The sequence below is a fragment of the Pseudorca crassidens genome, chromosome 1 (assembly GCF_039906515.1).
Source record: "Pseudorca crassidens isolate mPseCra1 chromosome 1, mPseCra1.hap1, whole genome shotgun sequence".
Lineage (NCBI taxonomy): Eukaryota > Metazoa > Chordata > Mammalia > Artiodactyla > Delphinidae > Pseudorca > Pseudorca crassidens.
Genome location: NC_090296.1, coordinates 45,834,465 through 45,849,333, shown reverse-complemented (window position 1 = coordinate 45,849,333; position 14,869 = coordinate 45,834,465). Strand labels below are relative to the sequence as shown.

Sequence of the window (14,869 nt, the reverse complement as noted above, 5' to 3'; positions counted from 1 at the left end):
TTCTTTTTATGGCTGAGTAATATTCCATTGTATGTATGTGCCACATCTTTATCCATTCATCTGTTGATGGACACTTAGGTTGCTTCCATGTCCTGGCTATTGCAAATAGTGCTGCAGTGAACATTGTGATACATGACTCTTTTTGAATTATGGTTTTCTCAGGGTATATGCCCAGTAGTGGGATTGCTGGGTCGTATGGTAGTTCTATTTGTAGTTTTTTAAGGAACCTCCATACTGTTCTCCATAGTGGCTGTATCAGTTTACATTCCCAGCAACAGTGCAAGAGGGTTCCCTTTTCTCCACACCCTCTCCAGCATTTACTGTCTGTAGATTTTTTGATGATGGCCATTCTGACCAGTGTGAGGTGATACCTCATTGTAGTTTTGATTTGCATTTCTGTAATGATTAGTGATGTTGAGCATCTTTTCATGTATTTGTTGGCAATCTGTATGTCTTCTCTGGAGAAATGTCTATTTAGGTCTTCCGTCCATTTATGGATTGGGGTGTTTGTTTTTTTGATATTGAGCTGCATGAGCTGCTTGGAAATTTTGGAGATTAATCCTTTGTCAGTTGCTTCATTTGCAAATATTTCCTCCCATTCTGAGGGTTGTCTTTTGGCCTTGTTTATGGTTTCCTTTGCTGTGCAAAAGCTTTGAAGTTTCATTAGGTCCCATTTGTTTATTTTTATTTCCAATTCTCCAGGAGGTGGGTCAAAAAGGATCTTGCTGTGATTTATGTCATAGAGTGTTCTGCCTATGTTTTCCTCTAAGAGTTTGATAGTGTCTAGCCTTACATTTAGGTCTTTAATCCATTTTGAGTTTATTTTTGTGTATGGTGTTAGGAAGTGTTCTGATTTCATTCTTTTATATGTAGCTATCCAGTTTTCCCAGCACCACTTATTGAAGAGGCTGGATTTTCTCCATTGTATATTCTTGCCTCCTTTGTTAAAGATAAGGTGATCATATGTGTGTGGGTTTATCTCTGGGCTTTCTATCCTGTTCCATTAATCTATATTTCTGCTTTTGTGCCAATACCATACTGTCTTGATTACTGTAGCTTTGTAATATAGTCTGAGGTCAGGGAGCCTGATTCCTCCAGCTCTGTTTTTCCTTCTCAAGATTACTTTGGCTATTCGGGGTCTTTTGTGTTTCCACATGAATTGTAAAATTTTTAATTCTAGTTCTGTGAAAGATGCCATTGGTAATTTGATAAGGATTGCACTGAGTCTGTAGATTACTTTGGGCGGTATAGTCGTTTTCACAATGTTGATTCTTCCAATCCAAGAACATGGTCTATGTTTCCATCTGTTTGTATCGTCTTTGATTTCTTTCATCAGTGTCTCCCCCCACCCCCCGTCAGTTTCTTATAGTTTTCTGCATACACGTCTTTTGCCTCCTTAGGTAGGTTTATTCCTAGGTATTTATTGTTTTTGTTGCAGCGGTAAATGAGAGTGTTCCCTTAATTTCTCTTGCTGATTTTTTGTTGTTAGTGTATAGGAATGCAAGAGATTTCTGTGCATCAATTTTGTATCCTGCTACTTTACCAGATTCATTGATTAGCTCTAGTAGTTTTCTGGTGGCATCTTTAGGATTATCTATATATAGTATCATATCATCTGCAAACAGTGACAGCTTTGCTTCTTCTTTTCCAGTTTGGATTCCTTTCATTTCTTTTACTTCTCTGATTGCTGTGGCTAAAACTTCCAAAACTATGTTGAATAATAGTGGTGAGAGTGGGCACACTTGCCTTGTTCCTGATCTTAGAGGAAATGCTCTCAGTTTTTCACCATTGAGAATGATGTTGGTTGTGGGTTAGTCATATATGGCTTTTATTATGTTGAGGTAAGTTCTCTCTATGCCCACTTTATGGAGAGTTTTTATCGTAAGTGAGTGTTGAAATTTGTCATAAGCTTATTCTGCATCTGTTGAGATTATCATATGGTTTTTATCCTTCACTTTGTTAATATGGTGTATCACATTGATTGATTTGCATATATTGAAGAATCCTTGCATTCCTGAGATAAACCCCACTTGATCATGGTGTATGATCCTTTTAATGTGCTGTTGGATTCTGTTTGCTAGTATTTTGTTGAGGATTTTTGCATCTATGATCATCAGAGATACTGGCCTGTAATTTTCTTTTTTTGTCACATCTTTGTCTGGTTTTGGTATCAGGGTGATGGTGGCCTTGTAGAATGAATTCGGGAGTGTTCCTCCCTCTGCTGTATTTTGGAAGAGTTTGAGAAGGATAGGTGTTAGCTTTCTTCTCTACATGTTTGATAGAATTCACCCGTGAAGCCGTCTGGCCCTTTTGTTTGTTGGAAGATTTTTAATCACAGGTTCAATTTCATTACTTGTGACTGGTCTGCTCACATTTTCTGTTTCTTCCTCGTTCAACCTTGGAAGGTTGTACTTTTCCAAGAATTTGTCCATTTCTTTCAGGTTGTCCGTTTTATTGGCATATAGTTGCTTATAGTAGTCTCTCATGATCTTTTGTATTTCTGCAGTGTCAGTTGTTTTTTCTCCTTTTTCATTTCTAATTCTATGGATTTGCATCTTCTCCCTTTCTTTCCTGATGAGTCTGGCTCATGGTATCAATTTTGTTTATTTTCTCAAAGAGCCAGCTTTTAGTTTTATTGATCTTTTCTATTGTTTCCTTCATTTCTTTTTCATTTGTTTCTGATCTGATCTTTATGATTTCTTTCCTTCTGATAACTTTGGGTTTTTTTTGTTCTTCTTTCTCTCATTGCTTTAGGTGTAAGGTCAGGTTGTTTGAGATGTTTCTTGTTTCTTGAGGTAGGCTTATATTGCTATAAACTTCCCTCTTAGAACTGCTTTTGCTGCATCCCATAGGTTTTGGGTGTTCGTATTTTCACTGTCACTTGTCTATAGGTATTTTTTGATTTCTTCAGTGATCTGTTGGTTGTTTAGTAGTGTATAGTTTAGCCTCCATGTGTTTGTATTTTTTTACAGTTTTTTTCCCTGCAATTGATATCTAGTCTCATAGTGTTGTGGTCAGAAAAGATGGTTGATGCTATTTCAGTTTTCTTAAATTTATTGAGGCTTGATTTTTGACCCAAAATGTGATTTATCCTGGAAAATGTTGCTTGTGCACTTGAGAAGAAAGTGTATTTTGTTGTTTATGGATAGAATGTCCTATAAATATCAAATTATTAAGTCCATCTGGTGTAATGTGTCATTTAAAGCTTGTGTTTCCTTCTTTATTTTCTGTTTGGATGATCTGTCCATTGGTGTAAGTGGGGTGTTAAAGTCCCCTACTATTATTGTGTTACTGTTGATTTCTCCTTTTATGGCTGTTAGCATTTGCTTTATGTACTGAGGTGCTCCTGTGTTGGATGTATAGATATTTCTAATTGTTATATTTTCTTCTTGGATTGATTCCTTGATCATTATATAGTGTCCTTCCTTGTCTCTTATAATAGTCTTTATTTTAAAGTCGGAAGTCTGATTTGTCTGATGTGAGTATTGCCTCTCCAGTTTTCTTTTGATTTCCATTTCCATGGAATGTCTTCTTCCATTCCGTCACTTTCGGTGTGTATTGTCCCTAGGTCTGAAGGGGTCTCTTGTAGACAGTGTATAATATGGGTCTTGTTTTTGTATCCATTCAGCCAGTCAGTGTCTTTTTCTTTATTTTAATGATTGCTTGTTTGCTTCCTTGCTTACTAGCTTGTTTGCTTATTTATTTATTTATGACTGTGTTGGGTCTTCATTGCTGTGCGTGGCTTTCTCTAGTTGCGTTGAGTGGGGGCTACTCTTCGTTGCGATGTGTGGGCTTCTCATTGCGGTGGCTGCTCTTGTTGTGGAGTGTGGGCTCTAGAGCGCAGGCTCAATAGTTGTGGTGCCTGGGGTTAGTTGCTCCGCGGCATGTGGGATCTTCCTGGACCAGGGATTGAACCCCTGTCCCGTGCATTTGGCAGACGGACTTTTAACCACTGTGCCACCAGGGAAGTCCCCAGTCTGTGTCTTTCGGTTGGGGCATTTAATCCATTACATTTAAGGTAATTATTGATATGTATGTTCCTATTACCATTTCCTTAATTGTTTGGGTTTGTTATTGTAGGTCTTTTCCTTCTCTTGTGTTTCCTGCCTAGAGAAGTTCCTTTAGCATTTATTGTAAAGCTGGTTTGGTGGTGCTGAATTCTCTTAACTTTTGCTTGTCTCTAAAGCTTTTGATTTGTCCATTGAATCTGAATGAGACCCTTGCTGAGTTGAGTAATCTTGGTTGTAGGTTTTTCCCTTTCATCACTTTAAATATATCTTGCCACTCCCTTCTGGCCTGTGGAATTTCTGCTGCAAGATCAGCTGTTAACCTTATTGGGGATTCCTTGTATGTTATTTGTTGCTTTTCCCTTGCTGCTTTTAATACTTTTTCTTTGTGTTTAAATTTTGTTAGTTTGATTAATATGTGTCTCAGCATGTTTCTCCTTGGGTTTCTCCTGTATGGGACTCTCTGTGCTTCCTGGACTTGATTTACTATTTCCTTTTCCGTGTTGGGGAAGTTTTTGACTATAATCTCTTCAAATATTTTCTCAGATCCTTTCTTTTTTTCTTCTTTTTCTGGGACACCTACAATTCGAACATTGGTGTGCTTAATGTTGTCCCAATGGTCTCTGAGACCGTCCTCCATTACTTTCATTCTTTTTTCTTTTTCTGTTCTGCGGCAGTTATTTTCACCATTCTATCTTCCAGCTCACTTATCCAATTTTGTGCCTCAGTTATTCTGCTATTGATTCCTTCTGGAGTATTTTTAATTTCAGTTATTGTGTTGTTCCTTACTGTTTGTTTGCTCTTTAGCTCTTCTAGTTCGTTGTTAAACGTTTCTTGTATTTTCTCTGTTTCTGAGATTTTGCATCATCTTTACTATTATTATTCTGAATTCTTTTTCAGGTGGTTTACCGATTTCCTCTTCATTTATTTGTTCTTGTGGGTTTTTATCTTGCTCTTTTGCCTGCAAGATATTTCTCTGTCTTCTCCTTTTGTCTGGTTTATGGTATTTCAGGTCTCCTCCTTTCCCTAGGCTGCAGGGTCGTAGTTCCTCTTGCTTCTGTTCTCTGCCCCTGGTGGTGAGGTTGGTCTGGTGGCTTGTGTAGGCTTCCTGATGGGAGGGACTTGTGCCTGCGTTCTTGTAGGTGGAGCTGAGTCAGGTGGTATGTTTTGGGGTGTCTTTGAGCTTAGTATGGCTTTAGGTAGTTTGTGTGCTGATGGGTGGGTTTGTGTTCCTGTCTTGTTTGTTGTTTGGTGAGAGGCATCCATCGCTGGGAGCTGCTGGCAGTTGGGTGGAGCCGGGTCTTGGATTCAGTTAGAGGCCTCTGTGAGAGCTCTCGGTGATCAGTCTTCCCTGGGGCCAGGAATTCTTTAGTGGTCCAGTATCCTGGACTCCATGCTCCTACCGCAGAGCCTCAGGCCCGACTTCCAATCTGGGAACCAAGACACCGCAAGTTGCTCATCCCTCAATAAAGGGGATTAAAAAAAAAACACAAAAAAGAAAAGACTAATAAAACCATAGAAAAATGGTAAAAAGTAAAATCAAACAAACAAAAACAGAAACAAGGAAGCATACATACACACAAAAGAAACAAACAGAACCATATGAAACAAAAACAAGGAAACAACCAGACAAACAGAACAACTCAAAAACGAAATCAAACAATTAGAATCAAAACTAACAAAAACAGAAAACCTAATAACAAAACCAAAGCAGTGTGCCAACTGAAGAATAAAGTAAGGAAACAGAACAAACTGATAAAAATGAATTAAAAAAATTAAATAAAATAGAAAGGGAAAAAACACAGGATAACAGAAAAGTAAAGTAGAAATGGAAATATAAAAAAAAATTAAAGAAAAAGAAGAAGAAAAAAATACGGGAAAAGAACACAGAAAAACAGAAAAGCAAAGTAAAAATAGAAGTTTATAAAAAAACAAAATAAAAATAAAAAATATGTTATAGAACATGAAGATCTCAAAAGACTAAAGAAAAAAAACCTGAAACAACAACAAACAAAAAAAAGAAAGAAAAGAAACCCAACAACAAAAAAGCCAGAATGAATCAAAACATAATAAAATTAATAGTAATAATTATGTTTCCCTGGGGTCTCAGCTGAAAGTGTCTTTGCGCACACCGTGAGCCATAGCCCACCTCTGCCTCCCCAAGAGGCCCTCCTCTGCCTCTGGGCTGGTCTCTGGACCTGTTGTGGGCCCTGTGAAGACCACTCAGACTCTGATCTGAGCCAGTTCTTGTGTGTGCTTGTCCCCAACGTCCACAGCTGCCAGAGCTAGACCATTTTCATTTGTGAGAACACTCATTGTCTACTCAGATATTCCATGGATGCAGGGTCTACCTAGCTGATCACGGGGATTTAATCTGCAGCTTGTACAGCTGATGGAAAGTTTTCGATCTTCTTCCTTAGTTGCCCCATCCCTGGGGTTCAGCTTTGGTTTTATCCCCACCTCTGTGTGTGGTCCACCCACAGAGTCTGGTCCTGAGGCCGCTGTGGAGATCTTGGGTCTGCTCCAGTGAGGACAGAGTGCAGAGGTGGTATGACTGCTTGGATTGCAGGAGCCCTGGTGGTGCCAAATGCACAGGGGAGCCGTCAGCCACAGGCACAAGAGGTATGGCCCTAGTGAGGGCCTTTTCTGGCACCCAGTGTACGGTGCGTCAGGGCCAGCCCTGGCTGGGCTTTTTCTGGCGCCGAGCAGCAGGTGCGCTAGGGCCATCCCTGAGGGGGCTTTTTTTTATTGCTAATTGGCAGGTGCTGGCATGAGGGGAGAGAGAGGCTGCAAGAGTGGCTTGCCCCCCTGCGTGTTACTCAGCAGTAGTGCCCTGCTTCCATGGCAGTCCCGTCTTCCTCTGTAGGTATTCCCTGCTGCGGATTTCCTCCCTCCCGTCCCCTCAGTCCATCTCCCCACAGCCAACAACAATTCTTGCTCTGGGCCTGTTCTCCAGTCCCCGTGCTCCAGCACCCAGCCCCCTTGCACACCTGTGAACACATGTCCCAGTCCAGGGTATGTAGGGCCACGGTACGGACCGTCTGTGTATTTCTCACTGTGTCCCATCTGCCACCGATTGGCCGCTTCACCCTCTTCCAACAGCCTCAAATGCTTTCTTCTGTCCCAGTCGATTTCTCTGTTGGAGAGGAGGTTTCCCCGAATTTGGGACTCTCTCCTCTGCTTCTGCCTCCCCCCTGCTCCCCGGGGTGCAGGTCCCATCCAGCTTCCTCTCCTCCTCCTCCTCCCTTCTTTTTGCCATCCTACCCAGTTATGCAGGGATCTTTATAGTCCTGTCTGGTGTTCAAGGTCTTCTGCTAGTCTTCAGCTGGTGTTCTGTGAGAATTGTTGCATCTATAGATGTATTCCTGATGCATCTGTGGAGAGAGATGAACTCCACGTCCTCCTACTTCTCCACCATCTTTTTTTTTTTTTAAATATGTATATATTTATTTGGTTGCACTGGGTCTTAGTTGTGGCACACGGGATCTTCATCGTGGCCTGCGAACTCTTAGTTGCAGCATGCATGTGGGATCTAGTTCCCCGACCAGGGATCAAACCTGGGCCCCCTGCACTGGGAGCCCAGAGCCCCAGCCACTGGACCACCAGGGAAGTCCCTTCTCCACCATCTTGAATCCTCTCCCATTTATTAAAGACCGTCCTAGTCCAAACCATCACTTCTCATTTGATTACCTTCAGTATTCTCCTAGTTGATGTTTCTGCATTCCCTTGTAGCCTTCTAGTCTATTTTTTCTACACAACTGCAAGGCAGCCTTTAAGAGGTAAATCACTGCTTTAAAAACCCTTTGGTGCCTTTCTCTTTGCACTTAAAGCAAAATCCAGATTCCTTTTAAGGCCTATGTCTGTCTCTCTCTATAACCTGATCTCATGGCATTTTCCTCATCCCCTCATTAAAGAAAACCAAATATTCTCTTCTGTCTGGACTGTCTGAAAACCCCCAAGCCCCTACCCCCTAACTTCTTTCCTTGGTTATTTCTTCCATCAGGTTTCCATTTAAATATCATTTCCTCATATAAGGCTAATCTGAATTCCTAGTCTAAATTATTCTCTTCTCTCTTTCTCATAACCATCTGAATTTTTTTTGTCATATAGCATTTATCATGGCGTATGTCTGTCCATACTTCCAGGTATCTGTTGACAACGTGTTTTACAAATCTGTGGCATTTTACAATGTAGTATGCTTGTTGGACAGTCTCCGTGTGGTGCCAGCAGTGGCTCAGAGTAAACAGTGTGTTCGAGGATCATCAGAGTGCGATAACTGTGTGACTTTGGATACAAAGTTAGATTATTCTCTTGCAAGGAACGTTCTTGAAGTTCTTGACTGAAGAATTTATCTTTTGATTTACTTTAATTGGGTAAGTGTATATCTTAAAGGGGTTCCTGGTTATTTGTGAGGATTGGGAAAATCTTCTTGCAGGGAAAAGCCTCCAGCTGAACTTAGTTACTACCTGTTTGAAATCACTGCTTTTTAAAATTAATTGCTTCAGGTGTTTTTCTTCTGACTAAGGATGGTGGTGGTGGTGGTTTATGGGTGCAAGAGTAGTCATTTTATTGCTTGAGACAGCTTTGAACTCTAGAGGTTGGGTGGTAAATCAGACTCCCCTTGATAGCTATATTAGGCAGGCCAAGGAGGAAGTTGGGAACTGTTAAAGATAACGTTTTGAAATAGAGTAACTATTTTGAAACCTTACAGTTTTCCCTTTTCCTTGGAACCTTTGGCTTTCAATTAAAATCTTGTTCTGTGTTTCTTATGGTGTGATTCTATTCTTATCTTCAGGGACTCAGTGCCCTTGTAGATCCACTCTTATCAGGGAAAGACTTGGTAAGTTTAATTTCTCCCTTTTCCTGTCATGGAAATTGATTCTTGCTCAGACCTTTTAATAGATTTCAAGGTCCAGGATGTAGATGAATCCCCACACCTAATAAAGACCACTTCAGAGAAAGGGGGAAGATAAATGCAGGAATATAAGCATAGATGTAGGATAGAGATAGAGGAGTTAGAGGACTTGCTGACCAATTAGATTTGGTGGCTAAAGAAGAGTCTAGAATGAATGCTTGTTTTTGCTCTGGAGTAACTGGATAGATTGTGGTGACAATGGTATTCATGAGCACTTTGCAAAGGAAGAGAGAGTAGAGGATTATGAAAATATTTAGGAAGTTGTTTTAGGCATCCTTTGGAGCATTTAAATGGATACAATTATTTCACAATTGAATATATAATTCTCTGGTGTTGAAAATATATTGCAAAGTGGGTAATTTCAGAAAGTAATGAACTATCACCAGTACATATAGTGGATATATGTTAGTCCAGAGAGGATGTGGAGAGTGGTAAGAAAGTTCAGGAATGAACCTTGAGAAGCACCAACATTTAAAGGTCAGGGAAAGCCACCACAGAGTATAGTGAGAGGAGAAACAGCAGGAGACAGTGGGATCACAGATGCTTAGGGAGGGTAGAGAGTTCAGGGGTGGCAGGAAAAATCAGCAGTGACATGCTTTAGAGCAATCAAGGAGAGTAAGGATTGAAAAAATGGATTTGATATCCTTAGTGAAAGCAGTTTCATTGGAGTACTAGACTATAAATAAGTGATGAATGAATAGGAAAGGTGACAGTATCCACTTTGAATAAGCTTAGATGGGAAGGGGAAAACAGAGTAAAAGCTAGAGGGCTTTTGCAGAGTTGGAGAGGAGATGTTATGTTCTATGTGTATGTACACACGCCTTTGTGTTTAAGCTATAAGACACTTCTGTTGTATATTTAGAGTGTAGGTTAAGATCCTGGGCTCTAGGGTCAGATTTCCTGGATTCAAATCTGGACTCTGCCACTTTGAGCTTTGTGGCTTTAGATAAGTTACTTAACCTCAGTGTCTCAGTTTACCCATCTCAAAAATGGGAATGATAATAAGGTATTATCTTAGAGTTCCTAGCATAAAATAATTGCTCAAAAATGTTAACTCAGTGTGATTACTAGTAAGAAAACATTTAAAATGTATTTGAATTGTACATTAACACATATATTTGTGGAATCTAGAAAAATGGTACGGATGAACCAGTTTGCTGGGCAGGAATAGAGATGCACATGTAGAAAATGGACGTGTGGACACAGTGGGGGAAGGTGTGAGTGGGATGAATTGGGAGATCAGGATTGACATAGGTACTCTACCATGTGTAAAATAGATAGCTAGTGGGAACCTGCTGTATAGCACAGGGAGCTCAGCTCAGTGCTCTGTGGTGACCTAGATATGTGGCATGGTGGGAGCTGGGAGGGAGGTCCAAGAGGGAGGGGATATATGTATACATATAGTTGATCCACTTCACTGTACAGCAGAAACTAATATAACAGTGTAAATCAACTATACCCCAATTAAAAAAAAAGAAAAGGCAAAAAAATATTTGATAGTTTTGGTTGATTATTGATTTCTTCTTGTTGGCCTTTAAATATACTTGCCTCAATTATGTGTTTTTTTTCCAACTCTAAGTTAGTAACTATTTTGGCCCCATGTTGTATAACAGGAGGAAGTCTATTTAAAATTTTTCCTACCTTCTTTCTTCCTTCCCTCTCTACTTTTGTTAATTATAGCATTTGTTTATCAGATACTTACAATATTTAATGTTTGTTTTGTGACTATAATTTTTATGTTTGTTTCAGTCTTAATTCTGTAGCTTAATGCTGGGTTCAAAGCTTGATACCAGTTCTTTTGCCATAAGCTTCTGTATTCATCTCTTGGTTGGCTGAAATTGTTTTTTTTTTCTGGAATTGTTTCAAGAAGGGCTTATGGAACCTGTATTTCCCAAATTCTGGCAAGTTAAAATGCTGTTTTATTGTCTTTGTACTTGAATGATAGTTTGGTGGGGTATAATTTTTCTGGGTTGCACTTTCTTTCCTTGATAATTTGTCATGCTTGCTTTACCATTCTCTACATTCCTATCGCTGGATAGAAGTCTGAGACCAGCCTGAGTTTTGCATTCTTTTTTTTTTTTTAAAGGCTCTGCCACATGGCATGTGGGATCTTAGTTCCGCAACCAGGGATCAAACCCATACCCCCTGCATTGGGAACCCAGAGTCAACCACTGGGCCACCAGGGAAGTCCCCTGAATTTGCATTCTTTTCATGTATTTTTGTCAAAATACACTCTCACAATGAAAACATCCTTTGGGTAATCAACCAAGTTTTTATTATTTATTGGACTTTCCAGTGTCCACCCTACTGTACAAACATCAAGGGATTCAGCTTCTTTGAAGTCATGGGAATTTTGCTATAATGTGGCTTTGCATTGACTCTTCTATCAGTATTCCCTTGGGCAAAGCATGTCTTTTCAGTCATGAGATTCAGTGTCCCTTAAAAGAATTGAAATAATGGGTATCAATTAAGCATAAGTTGGATCTTCGTTGCCTATTGTCTTTATCTTTCATATTTTTGTCCTAAAAAAAATAAAGCTTTGGTTTATTTCCTCTTATTTTTATTTACTTCTCTCCACCCTGAACTCTATGTCTTCTCCTGTGTTTTCAGCAACATGTCTTTTTCTGTTTGCTACTTCTAATTGGATTGTATTTCTTAGATGGTGTTACTTTTACTTCTACTTTGGGCTTTGCCAGCTTATATTTCATCTCTTTCTGTGGTCTTATCTTTCCTCTGAATTATTTCTTGTGAGCTCTGTTCTTTGCTCTTGTTTTTCTAGAAATTGTTGCTATGTTAGACTTTCGAAAGTCATAGTGATATGTTTTTTTAATCAGTTTTTGTCCGTTCTTGACAGTCTTTTTATGGTGATTTTTCTCCACTTGGCATTTGGTTTTTCTTATTGCTTTCCTTCCTTTTTTCTCATATCTTACATAGACCTTGTTTTATTTCTTTTTCATTAATACTCCTCTTCCAGTGAGGGGTGTTTCTCTTGGATCATCTCTGTGGCTAGGGATTGATAATGAATGGCTAAGGCAAGCTGTTCTCCTTCGGCTATGTGTGAAAATGAGTTCTTTTAGCCTTTCCTTTTTCTCATATAAGAGTTCACTACAGAGGATCTCACTGTAGAGGATCTCTCTTAACTCTTCCTTACTGATTAGCTGCTCTCTTTGAATAAAGTTTACCTGTATGATTTCTTCTTTCCTACTTCTGCTTGCGAAGACCTCCTACCAAGAAAATTCCTACCTTCTATATTTGTGCTTGTTCCTGATGTCAAATGGGGGATTGTTGGTTTTACCTTTCAGTATATTCCTGTTAACTTCAGAGAACTATGTACCCATGGCACCTCTGTAGTCTTGGGTATGTTTTGACAAGGTTGTTGAGCATCTGTTTGATCTCCACTGCTTTCGGAAGTCTTTCCTGATATTATGCTTTGACGTTACAGATGTTTGTTTTCTTTTGGTTCAGTTTGCATTTCATTTCATACCCCTCTTTTGAACTTTTAGGAGGAGAAGGGAGAGATTACTATCTTGATTTTGTGTTTAAAAATGGAAGTCAATTCTTTGTAAAAATCTGTTTCTTGATTGATATGTGTCCTATGTTATGCATCAGAATATGTAATGATACAGTGATTTTTCTGACTGATATTTCACTGACCAGTGTTTGGCAGTTATTCTACTTTATATGTAATAGTGAACTCTGCATTGGCCTAAGAACACTTGATATCAGATAGTTCATCTTCATAATTTTCATTAGCCGATGTTTACTATTAACTAATTTTGTATTGATTTCTCAATTGTAGTCAAATAAAGGAGAGTTGACTGCACTTGTACATCAGCTTCAAGAAAAAGACAAGTTACTTACTGCTCTGAAGGAAGATGCTGCTGCTATGAAGGATCGGTGTAAGCAGTTAACCCAGGTGAAGATATTCTTGTATTTAAGGGTTATACTTTCTAAATCAGATACAATGAAGGATTTTAGAAATTGTCCATAATTCCTGATTTATTTGTGCAGTAGATTTATACCACGTGAAAGTAATTTTCTTTTAGAATTTAGGTGGTGGTGATGGGGTCTCACTCTTTCATGTTATTATAGCCTACAGTTGAATTGTGAATTTAAAATAGCAGTACTTACAGGTATACTAATTTCTGAATAATGGAAGCCTGTGGACATTGGGAGTATGTTTCAGTTGGTTCTGACCTAGAATTATTCTATAGAAGCACAAAACTCAGTGTGATCTTGTTTAAATCCAATTTATGGGACAAATGTGAAACTCTTACATGGGTGGTTTATTCATGAAGGTTTTTGTGATATAATTTTTAATCAGTGAAGTTCTTTAAATCCCATTTACTTTGAGAGGTTTAAAAAAAAAGGCCTTTAAACAAGTGTAAAAGTACAAATTTCCAGTTGTAAAATAAATAGGTCCAGGGGATGTAATGTACAGCATGGTGAATATAGTTATTAATACTGTGTTGTATATTTGAAAGTTGCTACGAGAGTAAATTTTAAAAGTTCTCATAACGAGAAAAAAAGTTTGTAACTGTGTGTGGTGATGATTTAGCAATAAATGCGAGTATTGAATCATTATATTGTATACTTTGAAACTAATATAATATTCTATGTCAGTTATATTGAAAAAAATCATGTAGACTGAGAACATAATTGAAATTCTGTAGTAAATGTGGTCTCGTTTTTCCCGAAGTGCTTGTTTCTCCTTTTAGGTGTTAAATACAGTAGACTATATGAGGTTTATTTCACTGTCGTTCATGTAGCTACTTGATGACGTTATGAGAATGGCCTCATTTGAATATAAAATCTTTTCTGTGAATTTGAGGTAAATAAAAAAAAGTCAGTGGAAAACTTGGTTAGATTGATTTTTTTTTAATAAATTTATTTTAGGCTGCATTTGATTAAGATTAATCAAAGTTGTTGCTAAAATAAGTGTTTCCTTAAGATTAGAAACTTTACTGTAGTTTTCTGTAGCTATAGTTTTCTGATTATTTTAAAAATTAAAAAAAGAAACTATTTTGTGTAACTCATTGAGCTGTATACTTAAGATGTGTATACTTTTTTCCTAAATGTATTATGTACATCAGTAAAACAATTTGCAAATGTAAATGAACTCTTATGGGCAAACCGTTAGTTAAATGAAAATCTTAAAGTTTGTCAAACAGTTTCTGAGAGCAGGGAAAATGGACTGATCATACCTGCAGATAACTTTAAAGTTGCTTGGCTTTCTTGCACTTTAATAGTTAATATTTATCCTAGGAGTTCACAATACTTGCAACTCAAAATGAAATTACCCTTTTAATGTTTGACTTGGGAAGATAATAAAACTTTCTGAGTTTTACTTTCCCTATTCTGCTATAAACATATCTTATCCTTATCTCTTAACTTAGGATGGAGACTTTATTTCTCGGCTCTTTTTTTTCTGGGGGCCTATTCTGTACCCTAAAAGAGCTGGTACCTGGAAATAATGAAGAATTACCTTGTTTTGCTTTAAAAATGTTCTTTCTTGGGGGCTTCCCTTTTGGCGCAGTGGTTGAGAGTTCGCCTGCCGATGCAGGGGATACGGGTTCGTGCCCCGGTCCAGGAGGATCCCACATGCCGCGGAGCAGCTGGGCCCGTGAGCCATGGCCGCTGGGCCTGCGCGTCCGGAGCCTGTGCTCCGCAACGGGAGAGGCCACAACAGTGAGAAGGCCGAGTACCGCAAAAAAAAACCACATGTTCTTTCTTATAATCAAGTTAGAATGTAGGATTTTATTCCATGTTCAGGTCTTTAACTCTTAAACCAGAAAGTGCATTTGAAATATGAGTAAACAGAACAGCTAAGTGTTTATGAAGGGAATTGGTGTAAAGAGCAGGTAAGATGCAGAAGACAAATTTTTTTTTTAAAAAACCTTTGACCTTGCTTTTTAAGCAAGTACTTATTTCACAATTCAAGATTGGG

General features: G+C 38.6%; 1 protein-coding gene across 17 annotated transcripts in view; it reads left to right on the top strand.

Annotated features, from left to right (window-relative positions):
* Nucleotides 1-14,869, top strand: part of KTN1 (kinectin 1) — a 118,606-nt gene that overhangs the window by 48,121 nt on the left and 55,616 nt on the right. For all 17 annotated transcript variants that reach the window (XM_067734739.1, XM_067734815.1, XM_067734769.1 and 14 more), the window contains one exon: nt 12,722-12,838. In XM_067734739.1, coding sequence (XP_067590840.1) covers nt 12,722-12,838 — 117 coding nt within the window. The remainder of the gene's footprint in view (nt 1-12,721; nt 12,839-14,869) is intronic.